This window comes from Cricetulus griseus, chromosome 2 (genome assembly GCF_003668045.3).
Source record: "Cricetulus griseus strain 17A/GY chromosome 2, alternate assembly CriGri-PICRH-1.0, whole genome shotgun sequence".
Taxonomy (NCBI): Eukaryota; Metazoa; Chordata; class Mammalia; order Rodentia; family Cricetidae; genus Cricetulus; species Cricetulus griseus.
In genome coordinates this window covers 22273766-22291490 of record NC_048595.1, presented here as the reverse complement: position 1 = coordinate 22291490, position 17725 = coordinate 22273766, and the positions used below count along the sequence as shown (strand labels likewise).

At 52.9% G+C, this 17725-nt stretch overlaps 1 protein-coding gene across 1 annotated transcript; it reads left to right on the top strand.

The window, feature by feature from the left end:
* Positions 1-7034: 7034 nt before the first annotated feature.
* Matn1 (matrilin 1) lies at positions 7035-16123 on the top strand. The gene is made up of 8 exons (XM_027398988.2): positions 7035-7131; positions 8382-8728; positions 10811-11033; positions 12137-12262; positions 13110-13526; positions 14114-14266; positions 15440-15520; positions 16074-16123. Exons 1-8 carry the CDS (start codon positions 7035-7037, stop codon positions 16121-16123), a joined length of 1494 nt encoding a protein of 497 aa, XP_027254789.1.
* The last annotated feature ends 1602 nt before the right edge of the window (positions 16124-17725 follow it).

Below are 17725 nucleotides of genomic sequence, written 5' to 3'. Positions count from 1 at the left end.
CAGCCTAGGAACAGGAAATAGCTGGGTTTGGGGAAGTCCATGTGGCCAGCCAAATCAAGCGAGCTGTGGTCACCTGGGCAGCCTGTGTAGGGGCCTCTCAATGCTCTCCTTGAGGCTCAGACAGGGGCTCTTTGATGGGGAAAGGGGACCCCTGAGGCCTGCCTGAGTGGGAGGCCAGGAGGAGGCCAGTTGGGAGAGGGGCTGTTGCAGGGCAGGCAAGATGGTGGTTATGGGAGTGCTCAGAATCATATTGGGTCACAGAGCAGGAAAGCATAGGTTTCTTGGGGATTTTGACAGTAGCAGAATGGTTCCCCAATTGCCTGGGCCCTTTGGTGTTCATCTCCATGAACATATGGAGGACCAGACACAGGCAGGCCTCAGCCTTGCTCATGATCCACATCTGGCTCCAAGCTGGTACTCACCCTACCCTGCTATGTAAATCCAGGGGGTGGAGAAGTGTGTGTCCTCTGTGGACATGTGGCTGGATGCTAGGGAAGAGTGTCACCCAGGTAGATGGAGATACCACATGTTAGTGGAACATAGTGCTGGCAACTGGCTTCCCTGCACACCTCTCCTAACTCATCTAGCACTTGGTTTCCAGCTGACCCCTTACAGGGCCCAAGACCATGTGATCTCATGTATGGCTCTGCATCCCACAGAGGCAGTGCTCTAGCTGTCAGCATGGCAGGGTATCTATCACTTTTGTTTTGTAGGTCCTGGATGTCAAACAGCTCTGCAAGCAATTGGGACTGTGCCTTGTGATAGTAGACAAGCTGCCCATTTTCCTGGCCACTACTTAACTTTGGGGTGACTAGGAATTCCATTCAATCAGATCACTTTTGGCAGCAACTCCAATTTGTAATAGAATTGGGGCAGGCAAGCATAGGGAATAGCTTGCAACCTGGGACTCCACTGGGACTGTGCACTTCAACCCTCTCCTAAAAAATGTACTTGGTAATCTAAGACTGTACTTGCATTGAGATGCACATTCTCCAAACTCCAAGCAGTGGAATATATTTTCTTTCTAATGATCATCCATAACTTGTCATTTTATGTCCCAGCGAGATGGCTCAGCAGGTAAAGATGCTTGCCACCAAGGCTGGCAACCTGAGTTTGATCCCAGGACCTACATGGTAGAAAGAGAAAACTGACTTCTGAAACTTGCTCTCTGACCTCCACACACACAACAATTACAATGACAACAAAACACACACAGAAAAATACTTTCTTTTCTGGATAGTTTCTACTTAAATATATTCCCAGGTGTATCTGATACTGGACTGATGCGGACTGGTTTTGGGTGCATGCTCAGTAAGACGAACTGTGTCCTCTGGTAAAAGACCCTATACTGTCTTACGCTTGAGTGTAATTGGGCATGCATATGGTTAAAATCAGATGCATCATGAATAAAGTTTCCTTGCTGCTTTGCAATTGCTGTGTGCTGTAACAATAAGTCTTTACTCCATCTGCCCAAGCCCCACCGCCACATGGGCGCCCAGAATAACACACAGAGTCTTATATTAGTTTACAATGCTGCTGGCCAATTGACTAAGATTTCTTATATGCTAGCTCTGTCTTAACTATCATAAATCTATATATTTTATAAGACTTATATTATCGAGGATGCCTTCTGCTGGTGTCCTCTTCCAGGGATCACATGATGGCTCCTTAGAGAAGAGAGCAGAAAGAAGAGGAAGAGCAAGAGGAAGAGGAAGCGCCCTGCTTATATTCTTAGTCTGCCTGCTATGCTACTTCCTGCCTGGATCACAAGACTTCTTACTACATTTCCCAGAATCCTCCTTGACCTCTAGTCCCACCTATCCTGCTTCCTCATTGGCCGAACAGTACTTTATTCAGCAACCAATAAGATCAACATACACAGAAGGATATTCTCCATCAGTGTGCCTTTATTCAGTTCCTTGAACAAGATGCCAAGAACCTGGAAACACCCAGTTTAGATACCAGCCACAGGTGACAGAATCATTTTAAATGTCAGAAGAGCAGGCTGAGAGCTTGGGCTGGGGCTCCCCACATGCCTTTGGTGGCAGCAGAGCCTCTGTGGAGTGGGAGCCAGCTGCTGGGTAGGTCTCTGCAGCCACAGGCTTGTGTGCATCCCTGACTGTCTGGGCTTCTGGGACCACCACCCATAGCTAGGCCCTTCCCCAGGATGCTGGAGGATGTCTGCCTAGTTAGTCCTCAGGTATGTCCCAGCAGGCAAGAGTGGCTAGCATGAGAGAGCCAAGACTGGATGTGAACACCTAGCCTGTCTGGGGGATAGTGCAGTGACCACTCCACTGGTCCAGATGGTCAAGCAGAGCCATCACCCCAGCATCCACTAGTCCAGATGGTCCAGCAGAGCCATCACCCCAGCATCCACTAGTCCAGATGGTCCAGCAGAGCCATCACCCCAGCTTCCACTGGTCCAGATGGTCCAGCAGAGCCATCACCCCAGCATCCTCTGGTCCAGATGGTCCAGCAGATCCATCACCCCAGCATCCTCTGGTCCAGATGGTTCAGCAGAGCTATCACCCCAGCATCCACTGGTCCAGATGGTCCAGCAGAACCATCACCCCAGCATCCTGTGGTTCAGATGGTCCAGCAGATCCATCATTCCAGCATCCACTGGTCCAGATGGTCCAGCAGAGCCATCACTCCAGCATCCTCTGGCTCATGTGCTATATCTCCAACAGTATGGGTCATGCAGCCACTCTTGGATGTTCTGGTCTGGATGACCTTTGGGTTTCTTCAGAGCCAAAGGTGTGAGGTATTACATCACTTGGTTGATCACAAAGCCTGGTTCCTCCCCACCCCCCTTTTCTTCGACACAGTCTCACTTGGTTTCCCAGGTTTGCATTGAACTCCGCGTTCAAGCAATCCTCTTCTTCTAAGGCCAGGACTACACAGGACTGCTAGTGCTTCCGGCTGTCTGACTTCTGATGTGGGGGTGACCTGGGCCCCCAGATACCTTTAATCCAGAAGAATGTATTGGTTATTTTTCCTATTTCTCTGACAAAATACCCTGAAAAAATCAACTTAAGGGAGGAATGGGGTGTTTTGGCTCATAGTTTCAGTCAGGGAAGCCACGGCGGCAGGAGTTCTAGGCGGCTGACTGTATTATATTGGCAGTCAGGAAACAGTGATGAGATGTTAGTTCTCAACTCTATTCCTCTGATTTATTCAGCCCTGGACCCCAGCCTACGTGGCTGCCCACATTCACGGTGAGTCTCACCACTTCAGTTAACCTAATCAAGGCAACCCCTCAAGGGATGCTCAGAGCTAACCTAACCAAGACAGTCCTCACAGGTGTGCCCGGAGTCCTGTCTCCTAGGTGAGTCTAGATTCTCTTCGAGTTGACAATCAGTGTTAGCCATGACAGAGAGTAGCTGAGCCTGTTGCCCTGTGTGCCCATGCTGGCGCTCCTTGTCTGAGACTTGCGCCAGGTGTCTGGGGGCAGAGCTTGGACTTAGCAGGCTACCACAATGAGCAGCACTGGGGCAGGCCCTTTCAGGGACAAAGCCTGTGCTAAGCCACTGTGACCCTGGGCATGCTTGTCACTGCGTCCTCATTTCCCCTGACTGACACATAAAGGTATTATTGAAAGAACAAGCATCCCCATAGCCCTCACTGCACTTCCTTCCCACAGCCTGTGACAGGCCCCAGCTTTACAGAGGGGCAGGGAAGATGGAGCCTCTGGAAGCAACCACAGTGGGTATGAAACAGGACAGGGCATCAAGGCCAGGTTTGTGCAGTTCTCAAGTATTTCCTTCTAGCCAGGATCCCTGCAAGCCTGCCTGCCAGGCCATGGCACAGTGTTAGATGGTGATATGCAAATGAGAGGCTAGTCTGAATTTATATGATTGGAGTAAACATACAAACCGCATCCCAAACCAGCTATTTCACGGCTATTATTTTATTAGGAGGAGGCAGTTCTAAACTATGAGTTGGTTCAGAGTTATAGAGGTGGGAGGTGGAGGAGTTATAGAGGTTAGATGTGCTCGGTGGGTAAAGTGCTTGACATGCAAGCATGAGGACCCGAGCTCAAATTCCCAGCGCCCATGTAAAACTTAGGCATAGTGATGTGTACCTGTGGCCCCAGGGCTGAGGGTGAGACTGTAGAGACTGGTGGATCCCCTGGGGCTTGCTGTCCAGTCAGACTAGCTGGATTGGTGAACTCCAGGTTCACTGAGAGACCCTGTGTCTTTGTCACTGTTCTGTTGCTGCGAAGAGACGCTGTGACTAAGGCAATTCATATAAAAGAAAGCATTTAATTGGGGGCTTGCTTACAGTTTCAATTTTAGTTCATGATCATCATGGTGGGGAGCATGGTGACACAAGGTGTTGAAGTCGAGCTATATCCTGATCTGCAGAGAGAGAGAGAGCGAGAGAGAGCGAGAGAGAGCGAGAGAGAGCGAGAGAGAGCGAGAGAGAGCGAGAGAGCGAGAGAGAGCGAGAGAGAGAGAGAGAGAGAGAGAGAGAGAGAGAGAGACTGGGGCTTGTTGTAGGTTTTTGAAACCTCAAAGTCCAACCCAATGACACATTTCCCCCAACAAGACCACACCTCCTAATCCTTTCAAACTCCCCGGCGACTCGGCATTCAAATAGATGAACCTATGGCGGCCATTCTTATTCAAATCGCCACACCCAGTCTCAAAAACTAAGGTGGAGCTTGACAGAGGAAGAACACTTGAGGCGGGATTCGATCTTCCACACACACACACACCTGCACACCACACACACACAAACACATGTGGGCACACACATGCAGATTAGATAACTCTGAATGTGGTGGCTCACACCTATGAGCTCCGCACTTGGGAAGCTGAGGCAGGGGGATTGGTGTGAGTTGGAGGCCACCCTGTGCTATAGGGTGAGACTCTGTCTCAAGAAAATTGTAAAAAATTAATGAAGGTTTGTTTTGGGATTGAGCAATACAGCCAGTGATGGACAGCGGGTGCAGAAGGGGCCAGGCTTCCTGGTCTGAGACAGGAGGCAGTTGGAGAAAAGTGCTGGACCTTCATGTGAGCACTGTAGCGGGAGTCAAGTCATACTTTGGCAGTGGTAAGCAGTCTCCCTGCTGAGCCACTCTGGGCACCTTAGATTTCTGGGAGGCTGTTGGACATGGAAATGGAGCACACAGAGTTCCTGATTTTGGGGCCAGGGAAAATGTTTCACATTTTTAAACACAAATATTTCTTTTTCTTTCCTCAATGTATGTGCTGAACTTCCAGGTGCCCCCCGCTGTCGGCCCCATGGTGGAATGTGAAAGCCTCCCTTCTCTCTGCGACCCGCACTGTTCCTGAAAGCCTACCTGTGGCATATTTTGGGACTCTGCTAACTAGAGGATCGACACAGAGAAGGTGCCTGTGCTGCTCCTGGGGGCACAGACCAGCCATTCAGAAGGGAGCTGAAAGGCCGGCTTCATGGGCCCAGCTGGGCCCAGCAACAGGCTCTGTCCCCTGAGCCACAGGACGGGTGCTGGCTCAGACTCTCCCTGTCCATCCTGCCAAGAGCTCAAGCACGCACCTCTTACTGAGGCCACCACCACTGCCACCATTGCTGCCCCTCATGTGACCTGGATGGGGCCCCTCTCATTACTATGTAAGTTAACAAACTGCTTCGGCTGCTTGTCACAGTCCCTGAGCCTCAGGGATGGGAAGGGAACGGAGAAAGAAAGGACCCTCATGCCGGGGTGGCAAGGACAACCACACAGCACTGTTTGAGAGATGGGACATCTGCTGCAGTTTCTGGGGACCGTGCACCACTCTGGAGAAGAGGACCCCCTCCCTCCCCAACCTCCAAGCAGTGGAAGGAAGGTGTCAGCAGCCCAGAGACCTCTATGGGTTGGCAGAGGTGCACAGGACCTGGGGACAGACGAAACCAAAATGGGTGAAGGCAAAGGGAGCAATTTTATTTTTAACATAGCCACAAAGGGGAAGATGTCTTGATTCTGCCCTTGAACCTGCTGGGTGGCTTCAGACTAGTCATTGAACCTCTCTGGGCCTCAGCTTTGGCATCTGGCAAGTGGGCTGATAGACTGCCTGACAGATTTGTGGGCACACTGGAGAGTGACACACACTGGAGAGTGACAAGTGTAAGCATCATGACAGTGTGAGGGATGATGCCATGGTTGCTGAAGATATAGCTATGGACTAGGTCAGCTATGCCTGAGGATCTTCTTTGAAACCAGTCTGGACCCTTTCCCTTCCAGAGTGAAGAGCACAGTGCACAGTGAAATGAAACAGTGGCATATCCCTGCCTTCTGTCTTTTTATTGCCTTCCCATGTGATCCCACAGGGCTGGCTTTGTTGTGAGGGTCAACAAAGATACTTCAGATAATAATCCCTCAGCCTCTCTAGCTAGCTCTGCAAGCCAGCACTGGCACTGTCCCTACTCCCAGAAGGGGGACGAGGCACAGATGGGTGCAGCAAGCTGCCTAAGATCACACCAGCAGATGATCTGGCTTCTGTATCTGCCTTAGCCATTACCCCCTCCCCCGTCTTCTGCCGCCGCCGCTGCCTTGCACATGCTAAGCGGGGCCATGCTAGTTGCAATTAAGATCTGGGAGAATTGTGCTAGGATGGAGTTAGTGCTGGGCAGATGGGGAGAACTGGCACAGCTGGAGAAGAAGGTACCGGGAGAAGTAACTAGGAAGCATGTTTAGTGAGGAGACTGGGCTTGGGATTGCGGGTGGGAAGGACTTAGGTGAGGGGGCAGTGCAGGGCTAGGGCTGGAGTCCAACGGACTCAAGAGTCCCTGGGTGGCAGGCCCAAGTCAGCACGGGCTCCGGCCAAAGCAGCCTCCCCCACCCACCTGAGATTTCCTGAATTCCAGCTGTGGCTTGAGTTGCTTCTGAAGGCAAAGGGGCTCTTGTGGCCAACTGCTCCCACCCTCCCTCTCCAGGCACACACACCTCCATTCAGCCTGGCCCCGCCCCTGGGGGTTGGGGCAGGGGTGCTGTCCCCTGCCCAGTGGGTTGATAAGACAGCTCCTTCTGGCTCCTCTGGTGTGCCACTGCTGACCCTGTTGCCGCCACCATGAAAGTCACCTCTGGCCCAGTCTTTGTACTCTGTAGCCTGCTGCTGCTGCTGCTACAGGTCCCTGATAGCCTTGGCCTTGTCCCTCAGTCCAGAGGTAAGGGGACCATGGATGATGGGGACGCTGGAACCGTGACCCTTGACAAATGGCGTGAGAAGCTGAGCACAGAGAAGGAAGGAGGCTAAATGGGAATCAGGGTTTGGGGGTGTTGGTGCAGAGAGAGGAGAGGAGATAATGGTGTTAGTGAGGGCTGGGGCAGGTGACCCTCAGGGCCACTCATATTGCAGAGACCAGGAACCTCCAAAGAGCCAGCCGGAGTAGACAGCAGACCAGGCCCAGGGCTCTGAGTGCAGATTTGGAGACCAGGTGTCTGTTCAGCTTCCATCAGTCCTTCTGGGGCTGTGCTCTCAGGGGCAGTGCTCTGGCAGCCCTCAAATGTGCAGCCACTCCAGTGCCTCAGCTTGTACTGAGATAGCCCCACAGCCACAATGGGTCAGGTTCTGAGTCTGGGATATGGCCAAGTCTGTCTCTGGACCCCAGTTCACCCACTTGGAGGCTGAGCTGGCAGGGAGCAGGCTGTCAGTTGCGGAGAACCCATGGCACGTCTTTCATTTTCTGGTTCTTTGTGTCCACAGGGTATGTGCTTGTTTCTGTGTGGCAGGGGCTGGGCAGGACAATGTGTCACAGAGCCCATCTCAGCTGCAGGACCAAGACATCTGGTCCTCAGCTTTTGTGTCCCTCCACACAGATGGGAAATGAGGTTCAAAAGTGCTGCCTCTGCCCTGGGGCCACAGAGCAGCTAAGGCAGGAGCTGAACTCAGACCTGCCTCCCTCCACCACTGGCAACCCCCAGTCACTGGTGCTGCCCTGGGGTCTGGAGGGACACTGTTCCTGGGGGTGTCTTGGGCCCACCTGGCTAGGATGACAAGGTGGTACCAGGAATACCTGTTCTTTCCCTGTCCTGGGAGGGAAGTGGCTCCAAATTTGCTGATGAAAAAAGGCTATGCATATGGGTACCATGTTGGCTCTTAAGGCCCCTCAGTGTCCTCCTGCTTAACGTTTGCCAGAAAGTCCCTCTGGCCTCCACACACTTTGCTTGTTCTTGGAGGATCCTGCGAAGAGGTGCCACCAGCCCACTGCTCAGATGAGGAAGGCTCAAGAGGCAACGTGTGGCCCTAGACCTGAGGGGTCTCCCGTCTTTTTCCCCACGGGTTGAGCCGCTTGCCTGAGGCTGCACACTGAGCTGAGGATCTAACTGGACCACGGCACCCTGTACTCTCTGGAGCTCGAGGCCACTCTTCTGACATCTGCTTCTTCTTCTGCTTCCTTCCCCCTGCCCCTTCCAGGGCATCTCTGCCGGACACGACCCACTGACCTGGTGTTTGTCGTTGATAGTTCTCGCAGTGTGAGACCCGTGGAGTTTGAGAAGGTGAAGGTGTTCCTGTCTCAGGTCATCGAGTCACTGGATGTGGGGCCCAATGCCACACGGGTGGGCTTGGTGAATTATGCTAGCACTGTCAAGCCTGAGTTCCCACTTCGGGCCCACGGCTCCAAGGCCTCACTGCTGCAAGCTGTACGCCGCGTCCAGCCGCTGTCCACGGGCACCATGACTGGCCTGGCCCTGCAATTTGCTATCACCAAGGCCTTGAGTGATGCTGAGGGTGGGCGTACCGGATCCCCTGACATCAGCAAGGTATGGAGCACAGGTTGATTGGAGCAGGAATCGGGGCTGATGCCACAGGGGTTTTTCAGGCCTCTGTTCAGAGCGTTGCCTGATATCTCTGAGTGGGGGCAGGTGTTTTAGAGATGGAAGGTCACTACAAACATCACCCTGTGGAAATGGCGGATCTAGAGTTGGGATCTTCCTTGAAGCAGACAAAAGCAGGGCAGGAGCTTATGCTCTGGGGATGGCAAGGACTATGCAGCCTGGCCGTCCCAAACTAACACTGCCATTCTGAATATGCTACTTTTAAGCAAGTGCCTCAGTTTCCCCACCTATGAAATGGAATGTTGATAACCTCTCTTGCAGCTTGGCTCGACAAGGTGCCTGGTACCCAGCCTGCCCCACATGGCACCAATGTACTTTGCAAGTCTATTCTTGGGAAGGTGAGACAGTCCCCCAAGTCACCATCACAGAGGGCTCCTGGAGTATGCCGAGTGATGGCACACAGGCTACCTACCCACATTTTCCCTTGAGTATGTCCCCTCCCCTGCTCTTGTTGGCCTGAGAAGTCACCATTTTCCTGCCCCGGGCCCTGGTCCAGGGAGTAGCCCCTTCTTCATTCCTTTCTGGACCTCGCTTTCTTGCTCACTGTAGACCAATGTCTAAAGCTGATAGTCCCATTTCACACACAGGGAAAACAGGGTACAGAAAGCTCCAGCAATGTGTCCAAATTCTCAGTGGCAGCAGTGTTCAGTGACTGTGACTCACAACCCCAGCCCTCCCCTGTTCCAGGAGAAGTGACACCAGACAGCTACTGGTTTAAATCTGTGGTGCTGTTGAAATGATTTAGCTTGAAGTACAGGTGCTGGAGCTGACGGCCATGCTTAGAGAATGGGATAGCTCCAGGTGATGCTGATGGAGAGAGACGATGAGCTATGCCGCTTGCAGCCTGCCCATCTCTAGGGCAAACTGGTCCCCTTAGATTAGACTAGTGGCCTGAGTGGGCAGGTGAGGACCACACTCCCCCAGCAGGTCACTGGTGCTTGGGATGGACTCCTGGTGGGACTTTAGAAGTCTCAAGGTTGGACAGCATCTCAGAAACTAGAAACCACAGGGGGTTGGGTGGAGTATCACAACTCAGAATCACAGCTAGGTCCCCAAGGGGAGGAATGTGCAGAATCACTTCCCAGGGGACTATGTGATGGTTCTAAAATAGTGAGTGAGCCTTTGGGGCGCCTGCTAGTGAGTCATCTCATTCACACCGGCCCCATGCATTTCCACAGAGGCAGAGATCCTGGGTCAGCAAAGAGGGCCTCAGGGAATGAGCCCCACTTCTGGCCTAGACCTGCCTTAACTACTTTACAGCCAGACACTATGACACTGCCAGGCTCGGGGCCCACTTCCTTGGGTACCCAGCAAGGGACTGTGGGCGGGGGATTAGCCGGCAGTCTTTTCTTCCTTATAAGGGGTAGGTGTCATTCTGGGTAGTGGAGGAGGGCAAAAGGGCATTTTCCTGCAATGGGTTGGTTTTCTAGATTTGGGGGCTTGACCTTTCTTTGGGTTTAAAGTAACACAGCAACGTCCTCGAGGCGCCCCATCTTCATTCATGAGCCTCGGCTTCCCTCTGGTGGTCATTATGCAGAACTGCACGGGGCTAGTTGCTTGCCTGGGCAGTTTCATCCACACTGACCACGGAGGACCTCAGGGAGACCAAAGGCCACAGTCATCAGGGCATGGTTCTCAGCAGTCAGAAACACCAGCAAGCTTGAGTGTGAGGAAGACACATGCAGAGTTCCTGTTTGCAGAGTCTCAGGAGGTGGAACCCCAGGACCCCAGGGCTTCCCGCCTGTTGGAGGAGGCTCCAGAGGCTGGAGTAAGAAGGGAGAGCCTCAGCCCTCATCCCCCACAGTCAGGAGTAGTCTGTAGCCTCTGTGGCTGGTGGAACCTTTCTTGGTGTGTGTGTGTTTGTGTGTGTGTCTGTGTGTGTCTGTGTGCGTGTGTGTTGGCTGCCACTAGCCTTCTGCCCTGGGCGAATTCCCGTGCCTCTCAGACCTCTGGCTCCTCTGTCTCGAGGGTTTGCTGGAACCGGTCCTCACATGCCCCCGCGTGTAGGTTGTCATCGTGGTGACTGATGGGAGACCCCAGGACAGCGTGCGGGATGTGTCTGCGCGCGCTCGGGCCAGCGGCATCGAGCTGTTCGCTATCGGTGTGGGCCGCGTGGACAAGGCCACGCTGCGACAGATCGCCAGCGAGCCGCAGGACGAACACGTGGATTACGTGGAGAGCTACAATGTCATCGAGAAGCTGGCCAAGAAGTTCCAGGAGGCCTTCTGCGGTGCGCGGCCTGGAGGGGCGGGGCCGAGCAGGCCTGGGGGCGGGGCCTGGGCTGAGGGGTTGGATTGAGAAAGGGTTAAGAGTAAACCCTGGGGTTGACTAACTCTGGAGACCAGGGGACCCAATCTCAAGAGTCTGGCCTGGGATGGTGGAGTTGGGGTGAAGCAAGGGTGGATTATAAGCGCGGGAGGGCAGGTCTGGGGGCAAAGCACAGTAGGAGTGCAGAGGGGGTGTTGGGAGGGGCTAGTCCTAGGGGTGGGACTGGGACAGGGTAGCAGCCTAGGGACAGTGAGATCAGAGACTCACTGCTAGGAGTGTCAAGGACTGCTAGCATCAGTGAGGCCAAAGGAAAAGCCTCCATGATTTAGGACTGAAACTCGGAATAAGCTGAGGTGGGGTAGAGCACCCACGCTAGACCAGATTCTGGAAGTTCCCCCAGTCAGCAGTTCCAGAGCCTTTTTATAGGATGACTTTGTAGGAATCAAGGGTGGGCTTGAAACCCATTAGGGGAGCATTAGAAAACAAAACATCAGAACAGAAAACCCAACCTGCCAGGTAGGTCTTGGCACCAAAGGTTTCCATGATGCAGGAGGGTTCAGGGGCCCGGGAAGGTTTGGAATCCTTTGTGGAGGGGATTTCTTGGGGGATGTGATTGGTCAGAAGGCAGAGTTGGACCAGGGATGAGGCTGGTGCCTGCTCTTTTCCCATGTGTGTAACGGGGCTCAGAGCCCCTTCCTTACTGTGAGGGTTGAGTGGATCATGCAAGGCACAACATTAGGTCCCAGCATGCAACAGGCTTTTTATTGTGGGCGTTGTGTGTGCTGTGCTTATTGCTGTGTGAGTTGTAGATACTCAGTCACAGGAGTGAACAGAACATTCAAGAGGACCTGCTCCCATGGCCTCTACCGTTGCAGGGGCCTTTGGATTCTACTAGCAGCATTATCTTCTTCTTTGGGATCTCATTCTGGCTAAGCAAAGGGGTGTGCTCGTCTCTGTTTCCTGGAGTGTGCCAGGCGCCAGTCTTCATGGCCAGGGAGGAGCATTTTGGCCGAGATGTGCAAGCATTTGTAAGTGTGACATCTGAGCCTCCCCTTGTCTTCCCAGTGGTGTCAGACCTGTGTGCCACAGGGGACCACGATTGTGAGCAGGTGTGCATCAGTTCTCCAGGCTCCTACACCTGTGCCTGCCATGAGGGCTTCACCTTGAACAGTGATGGCAAGACCTGCAATGGTCAGTGGATGGACCCCGGGCAAACCCTGGGGAGGGAGGTGGGAGGTGGCCTTGGCTGCTCTCCAGGAGAGCCATCTGAGGCATCGTACTCTGGGCTTCTGGACTAATCTACACAATAGACAAATGCCTTCTAGAGTCCCTTTAATATAGGAGGTTCTCTCCCAACCTCTGACTTTCTCTTCACACCAGGTAGGGTGTGTTGAGGTGGGGAGAGGCACAGATCCTGCCTGAGGTGAAATCTTGGTGTCACCAGTTTTCTTTTTTCTTTTTTTAGATTTATTTATTATGTATACAGTGTTCTGCCTGCATGTATGCCTGCAGGCCAGAGGAGAGCACCAGATCTCATTACAGATGGTTGTGAGCCACCAAGTGGTTGCTGGGAATCTAACTCAGGACCTCTGGAAGAGCCCGCAGTGCTCTTTTTTTTTGTTTGTTTTGTTTTGTTTTGTTTTTCGAGACAGGGTTTCTCTGTGTAGCTTTGGAGCCTATCCTGGCACTCGCTCTGGAGACCAGGCTGGCCTTGAACTCATAGAGATCTGCCTGCCTGTGCCTCCCGAGTGCTGGGATTAAAGGCGTGCGCCACCAACGCCTGGCTGCCCGCAGTGCTCTTAACCACTGAGATATCTCTCCAGCCCCATGGTGTCACCAGTTTTGAGACATGTGATTTGCCAGCTGTTTCCCATGCTGTAAAATGGGGCCAGGAACTCTGGTTTTGTAGAGGGAATCCTGAGGTACAAAGAAGGTGACCCTTGAGTCTAGAGCTTGCACATGGTTGAGTGCCCAGCTGATGGCGGGAATGTATGGCCGTGTCCTCAGACTTCATCCCTTTTCATTGTACTCTCCTCAGTCTGCAGAGGTGGTGGCAGTGGCTCAGCCACTGACTTGGTTTTCCTCATTGATGGGTCCAAGAGCGTGCGGCCTGAGAACTTCGAGCTGGTGAAGAAGTTTATCAACCAGATTGTGGACACACTGGACGTGTCAGACAGGCTGGCCCAGGTGGGGCTGGTGCAGTACTCAAGCTCCATCCGCCAGGAGTTCCCGCTAGGCCGCTTCCACACCAAGAAGGACATCAAGGCGGCTGTGAGGAACATGTCCTACATGGAGAAGGGCACCATGACTGGTGCTGCCCTTAAGTATCTCATAGATAATTCCTTCACTGTGTCCAGCGGGGCAAGGCCTGGAGCCCAGAAGGTGGGCATTGTCTTCACCGACGGCCGGAGCCAGGACTACATTAATGATGCTGCCAGGAAGGCCAAGGACCTTGGTATGTGCTGCCTGCCTGGCTTCTAGACCCCACTAATGGCCAGGGACACTCGTAGGCACAGTTCTACGGTAGCTTGGCTCCATGACTTGTGATTAGTGTTTTAAACCCAGATCACCTCAAATAGGGAGGTGTTTGTTAGGCCCTGGAGGACCCAGTGGCTTGTCCTATGGTCCCTTTGAATGGAGGTGCTGGAGGATGGGTGGATAGTCTTGTGGTCCTTTTGTTCCTGAGACTCACAGCCTTCCCAGTGGAATGTTGGTTCCTAAGAATGGACCAACTGTTAGAAAACAACCCCACTTTGTGACAGATCATAGCATTTTAACTAAATGAGGAAGATAATAACCACCAGACAGATGTTTTGAGGGCCAGATGAAGCTCACAGAACAAACGTCACTGAACAGGGACACACAGCGGAACCTCAGACAGCAAAGCAGATTTATTTGTTCTTGACACAGGCATTGCGCCTGCAATTCCAGTCGCTGTCACCAGGAAGTGTCTTGCGCAGGCTGTCTGGGCATTCCTCAGGAGGCTCAGCTATCTGCCTGCTGCCCTGGAGGCCAGCCTTCTGTGTTTGGTTCCTCTGACAGGCTTTAAGATGTTTGCGGTGGGTGTGGGCAATGCTGTGGAGGACGAGCTGAGGGAAATCGCTTCTGAGCCGGTGGCGGACCACTACTTCTACACAGCGGACTTCAAGACCATCAACCAGATCGGCAAGAAGTTGCAGAAGAAAATCTGTGTGGGTGAGTGAGGCCGGGGGCATCAAAGCGAGGGGCTCTGCTGGGGAATAGAGTGTGGCATGGGGAACGCACAGTGGCACACAGATGGCAGCCCCGGCGGCGGTGGACTGGCTAGCTCACTACGGGTCCACACACACTACCCCTCCTCTTTGACTGGCATTATTCTCAGTGCTCTGCACGTTCCATCATTTGCTCCATTTGGTAGGAAGATCGTGATCCCATTTTGTAGCCAGGAAAGCTAAGGCTGGAGGTGTGGGACCACTGCTGATTCTTGGAGCTAGAATTGAACCCTCCTGCCTTTCTGGCTCTCCTGATGTCTTGGCCCATGGACTGATCCTTGTGGTGAAAAGTCTGGGCTCCTGGGCAATGGAGAAAACTTTGGTAATGTGCTAGTTTTGTAAACACGAGGACCTGAGTTCTAGACCCCAAACCCATTAAAAAAATCAAATAAAACCAAAACAAAATAGCCAGAGGGCTGGAGAGATGGTCCAGTGGTTAACAGTGCTGGCTGCTCTTTCTGGAGGACCTGACTTGGACTCCCAGCACCCACATGGTGGCTCACAAATGTCTGTAACTACAGTTCCAGGGGATCTGACGCCCCCTCTGGCCTCCAAGGACATTATGGTTGTGGTACGCGTGCATACATGCAGCAAATCACCCACGTACATAAAGAATCCATTTAAAAAGCCATGTGTGGCATCTACTTCTGGTAAGCTACTTTTAAGGAGGCAGAGACAGGCAGATCGCTGGGGCTTGCTGGCCAGCCAGCCTAACCTACTTAGTGAGCTTCAAGCAAAAGTGAGATTCCATCTCAAAAAACTAGGTGGATGGCAATACCTGCCACAAGTACACACACACACACACACACACACACACACACACACACACACACACACACACACACGATGTCAGGCCCAGAGGTGCCTTCCGCTAATATGACTTGTGCATCCCCCCACAGCAGGTACTCAACCTATCAGCTCACTCTTCATCACTCCTGGGGGCGCCATCTAGAGCCCCTGATGTCCTCCTGATATTCTTCCTTCTGTCCTCCCAGGTTCCATTTCCTCTCATGACCCTAAATCTCCCATGTGTCAGCCCCAGCAGTGACTGGCCGCCCTTCCTGCCATCCTCAGCAGTGTTCCTCTCTCCCCCTCCCCCCACTTCTCTCCACTGCAGAGGAAGACCCTTGTGCTTGTGAGTCCATAGTGAGATTTGAAGCCAAGGTGGAGGATCTGCTGCAGGCCCTGACCAGGAAGCATATCCTTGCTCAGGCTGTGGAGGGCAGGGGTGGGGAGGCCAGGGAAGCATCGAGGGCCAGGATGCTGGGGTGTGACCACAGACAGTCTGGTTTTAGGTATAGGCTTGGGGCAGCCTCCTCCTGCTAAGGCCTGGATTCTGGCTAGAAAGGCTGACATCTGCCTGATAATGGACCTCATCAAACTCAGAGGCTCCCATATGTCAGGGAAACTGAGGCAGAAGCCAAGTTCTAGGGATGAGATACAGACAGAATTCTGGACCTGCTCTCCAAATATGGAGCTGGTGGGCTCGTTTCTCAGGCACCCGATGACATGGTAAACCACAGGCTTACTCAGAGGCAGACCCAGCTCTGGTAGCTCAACAGTCTCAGACAGCTCATGGTAGGAGTTCCCCGGGACTAAGACTGAAAATGATCCCACCTGAGCTTTGGTGGTGAGGGAGGGAGTGAGAGAAAGTCCTGGATGTAGCTCCTGGGAGAATCCAGAAGTGACATCAGGTCAGGTCATTACTCCCAGCTCTGGCCACCTGCCTCTGCCCTTAACTCCAAGTCCACTGGAAGCTGTGAGCAAGCGGCTGGCTGTCCTGGAGAACAGAATCATCTAACAGCTCTGGTGGCCTTGCCACCTTCCACCCAAGGCATGGCTCACAGAGTCCTGGGAATGTCCTCTGTGGCTGGGGCTAGTCTGGCTTTGATGCATTAGAGAGGTAGCCTGGGGAGAATGGCTGTAGGTCTCCCCAGCCTCTGGTGTCCTAGGGCTGGGAGCAGGAGGGGACACATGTTTATGCCTGCTGGGAGTGCATGACAATGTCTGTGAGTATGTGTGTGCCTGAGCACGCTCATGTGTGTCTGGGAGCAGGGGCGTGTGCACAGGTGAAAATGTAGAGAATGGGTATGTGAGATTGTGTGTGCATTTTTTCCAACCAAAAGCTTAATATATTCCTGTTTTTTCTCCATTTAATTCTTTAGCTTTTCTTGACTCCGCGTGACTTTTCTGTTCCTTGAGGAAAAACAATTAAATGTGGTTCACTGTATACCCTGGATGGAATTAGAGGGGGCGACTGGGGACCAGGAGGAGGGATGATGCAGGTCCCTATGCTGGGATTGCTGTGATGAGGCAGTTGTGGGGACAGCAGCATGGTTCTGATGGAGTTGACAGTGGCCACACCAAGACCAGATCAACTCTTGTGCTGCCTGTTCGTCTTTACCTTGATCCCTGTGGTCTCAGTTCACACCCCCAGGAACCAGCCAAAGAGGGCTCACCCATCATCCCTACTTTATGGATGGAAAGGCTAAGTTATGACAAGGTTTCTGTCTGTGGGCTAGTTCTTCATTAGGACACCAGGACAGCAAAAGAGCATGATGCCACAGGGGCAGGAAATAGGACCAGTTAGGAATGACCTATCCAGGCATTCATTTTTCAGGTGTCAAGTGTCTACACAGCCTCCAGATCACGAAGGAGGGAGAGGGTGGCCTCGAGAGGGACTCAGGGAGGCAGAGTGTTCACATCACCTTGGCCCTAGCTGGAGAAGAGTGTGGCTTTAGCTGGTGCTGTCTGGGTTGGGGCACATTTGAGCCTGGGTTGGCCTGGACCCCTTTGTGTTTTCTGCTGTTTTGGAAGTGCCATTTTTTTTTTTTGTGTGTGTGTGTCCTCGCTGTTCTGCAATGACAGCAGAAGCCCCTATACAGACAGCCACTCCCGATCCTTGCTCCAGATGCTGGCTCCTGTACCACTCAGCTACCTGGTGACTTGATAAGACCTGTCACTGCTTTGAGTCTCCAGATGAGGAAAGGACACCTGAACTCTGTAGCCTGGTCTACCAGCAATGTGGTGGGGGCACACTCCACCCTCAGCAACTCTGCGGAACTACTGTGGCTCACTGGCCTACACAGGCTGAGCTACCTGGGCCTCTGGTACGGGTCAGGAGCCTACCCCAGCATGTACGTTTCATTGTCCCATGTCTGTTCCTCATAAGGAACTCAGTTCACTGGCGACTCTCAGACAGAGCCCTGTGCCTTCTCACAGGACACTTGTGCCCAGGGCTTCCAGAGACCAAAGGCTCGGTACTGAACCAGCAATTTCTCTGTGACAGCCTCGTCTGTGTTTTGTGAAGCACCACCCTGAAGGTCCAAGGGCTCAGAATCAGAGAGAGTGTGCCTGGATAGGACACATCTCTATCACTTAGTCATGCAACAAAAGCAGTGCA

What these genes read in the sequence shown, in the direction of transcription:
- Matn1 (XM_027398988.2), top strand. Translation starts at nt 7,035, where the DNA reads ATGAAAGTCACCTCTGGCCCAGTCTTTGTACTCTGTAGCCTGCTGCTG. An exon ending in CCTTGTCCCTCAGTCCAGAG is followed by an intron (nt 7,132 to 8,381) that starts GTAAGGGGACCA and finishes TGCCCCTTCCAG; the next exon opens with GGCATCTCTGCCGGACACGA. An exon ending in CAGGAAGGCCAAGGACCTTG is followed by an intron (nt 13,527 to 14,113) that starts GTATGTGCTGCC and finishes TTCCTCTGACAG; the next exon opens with GCTTTAAGATGTTTGCGGTG.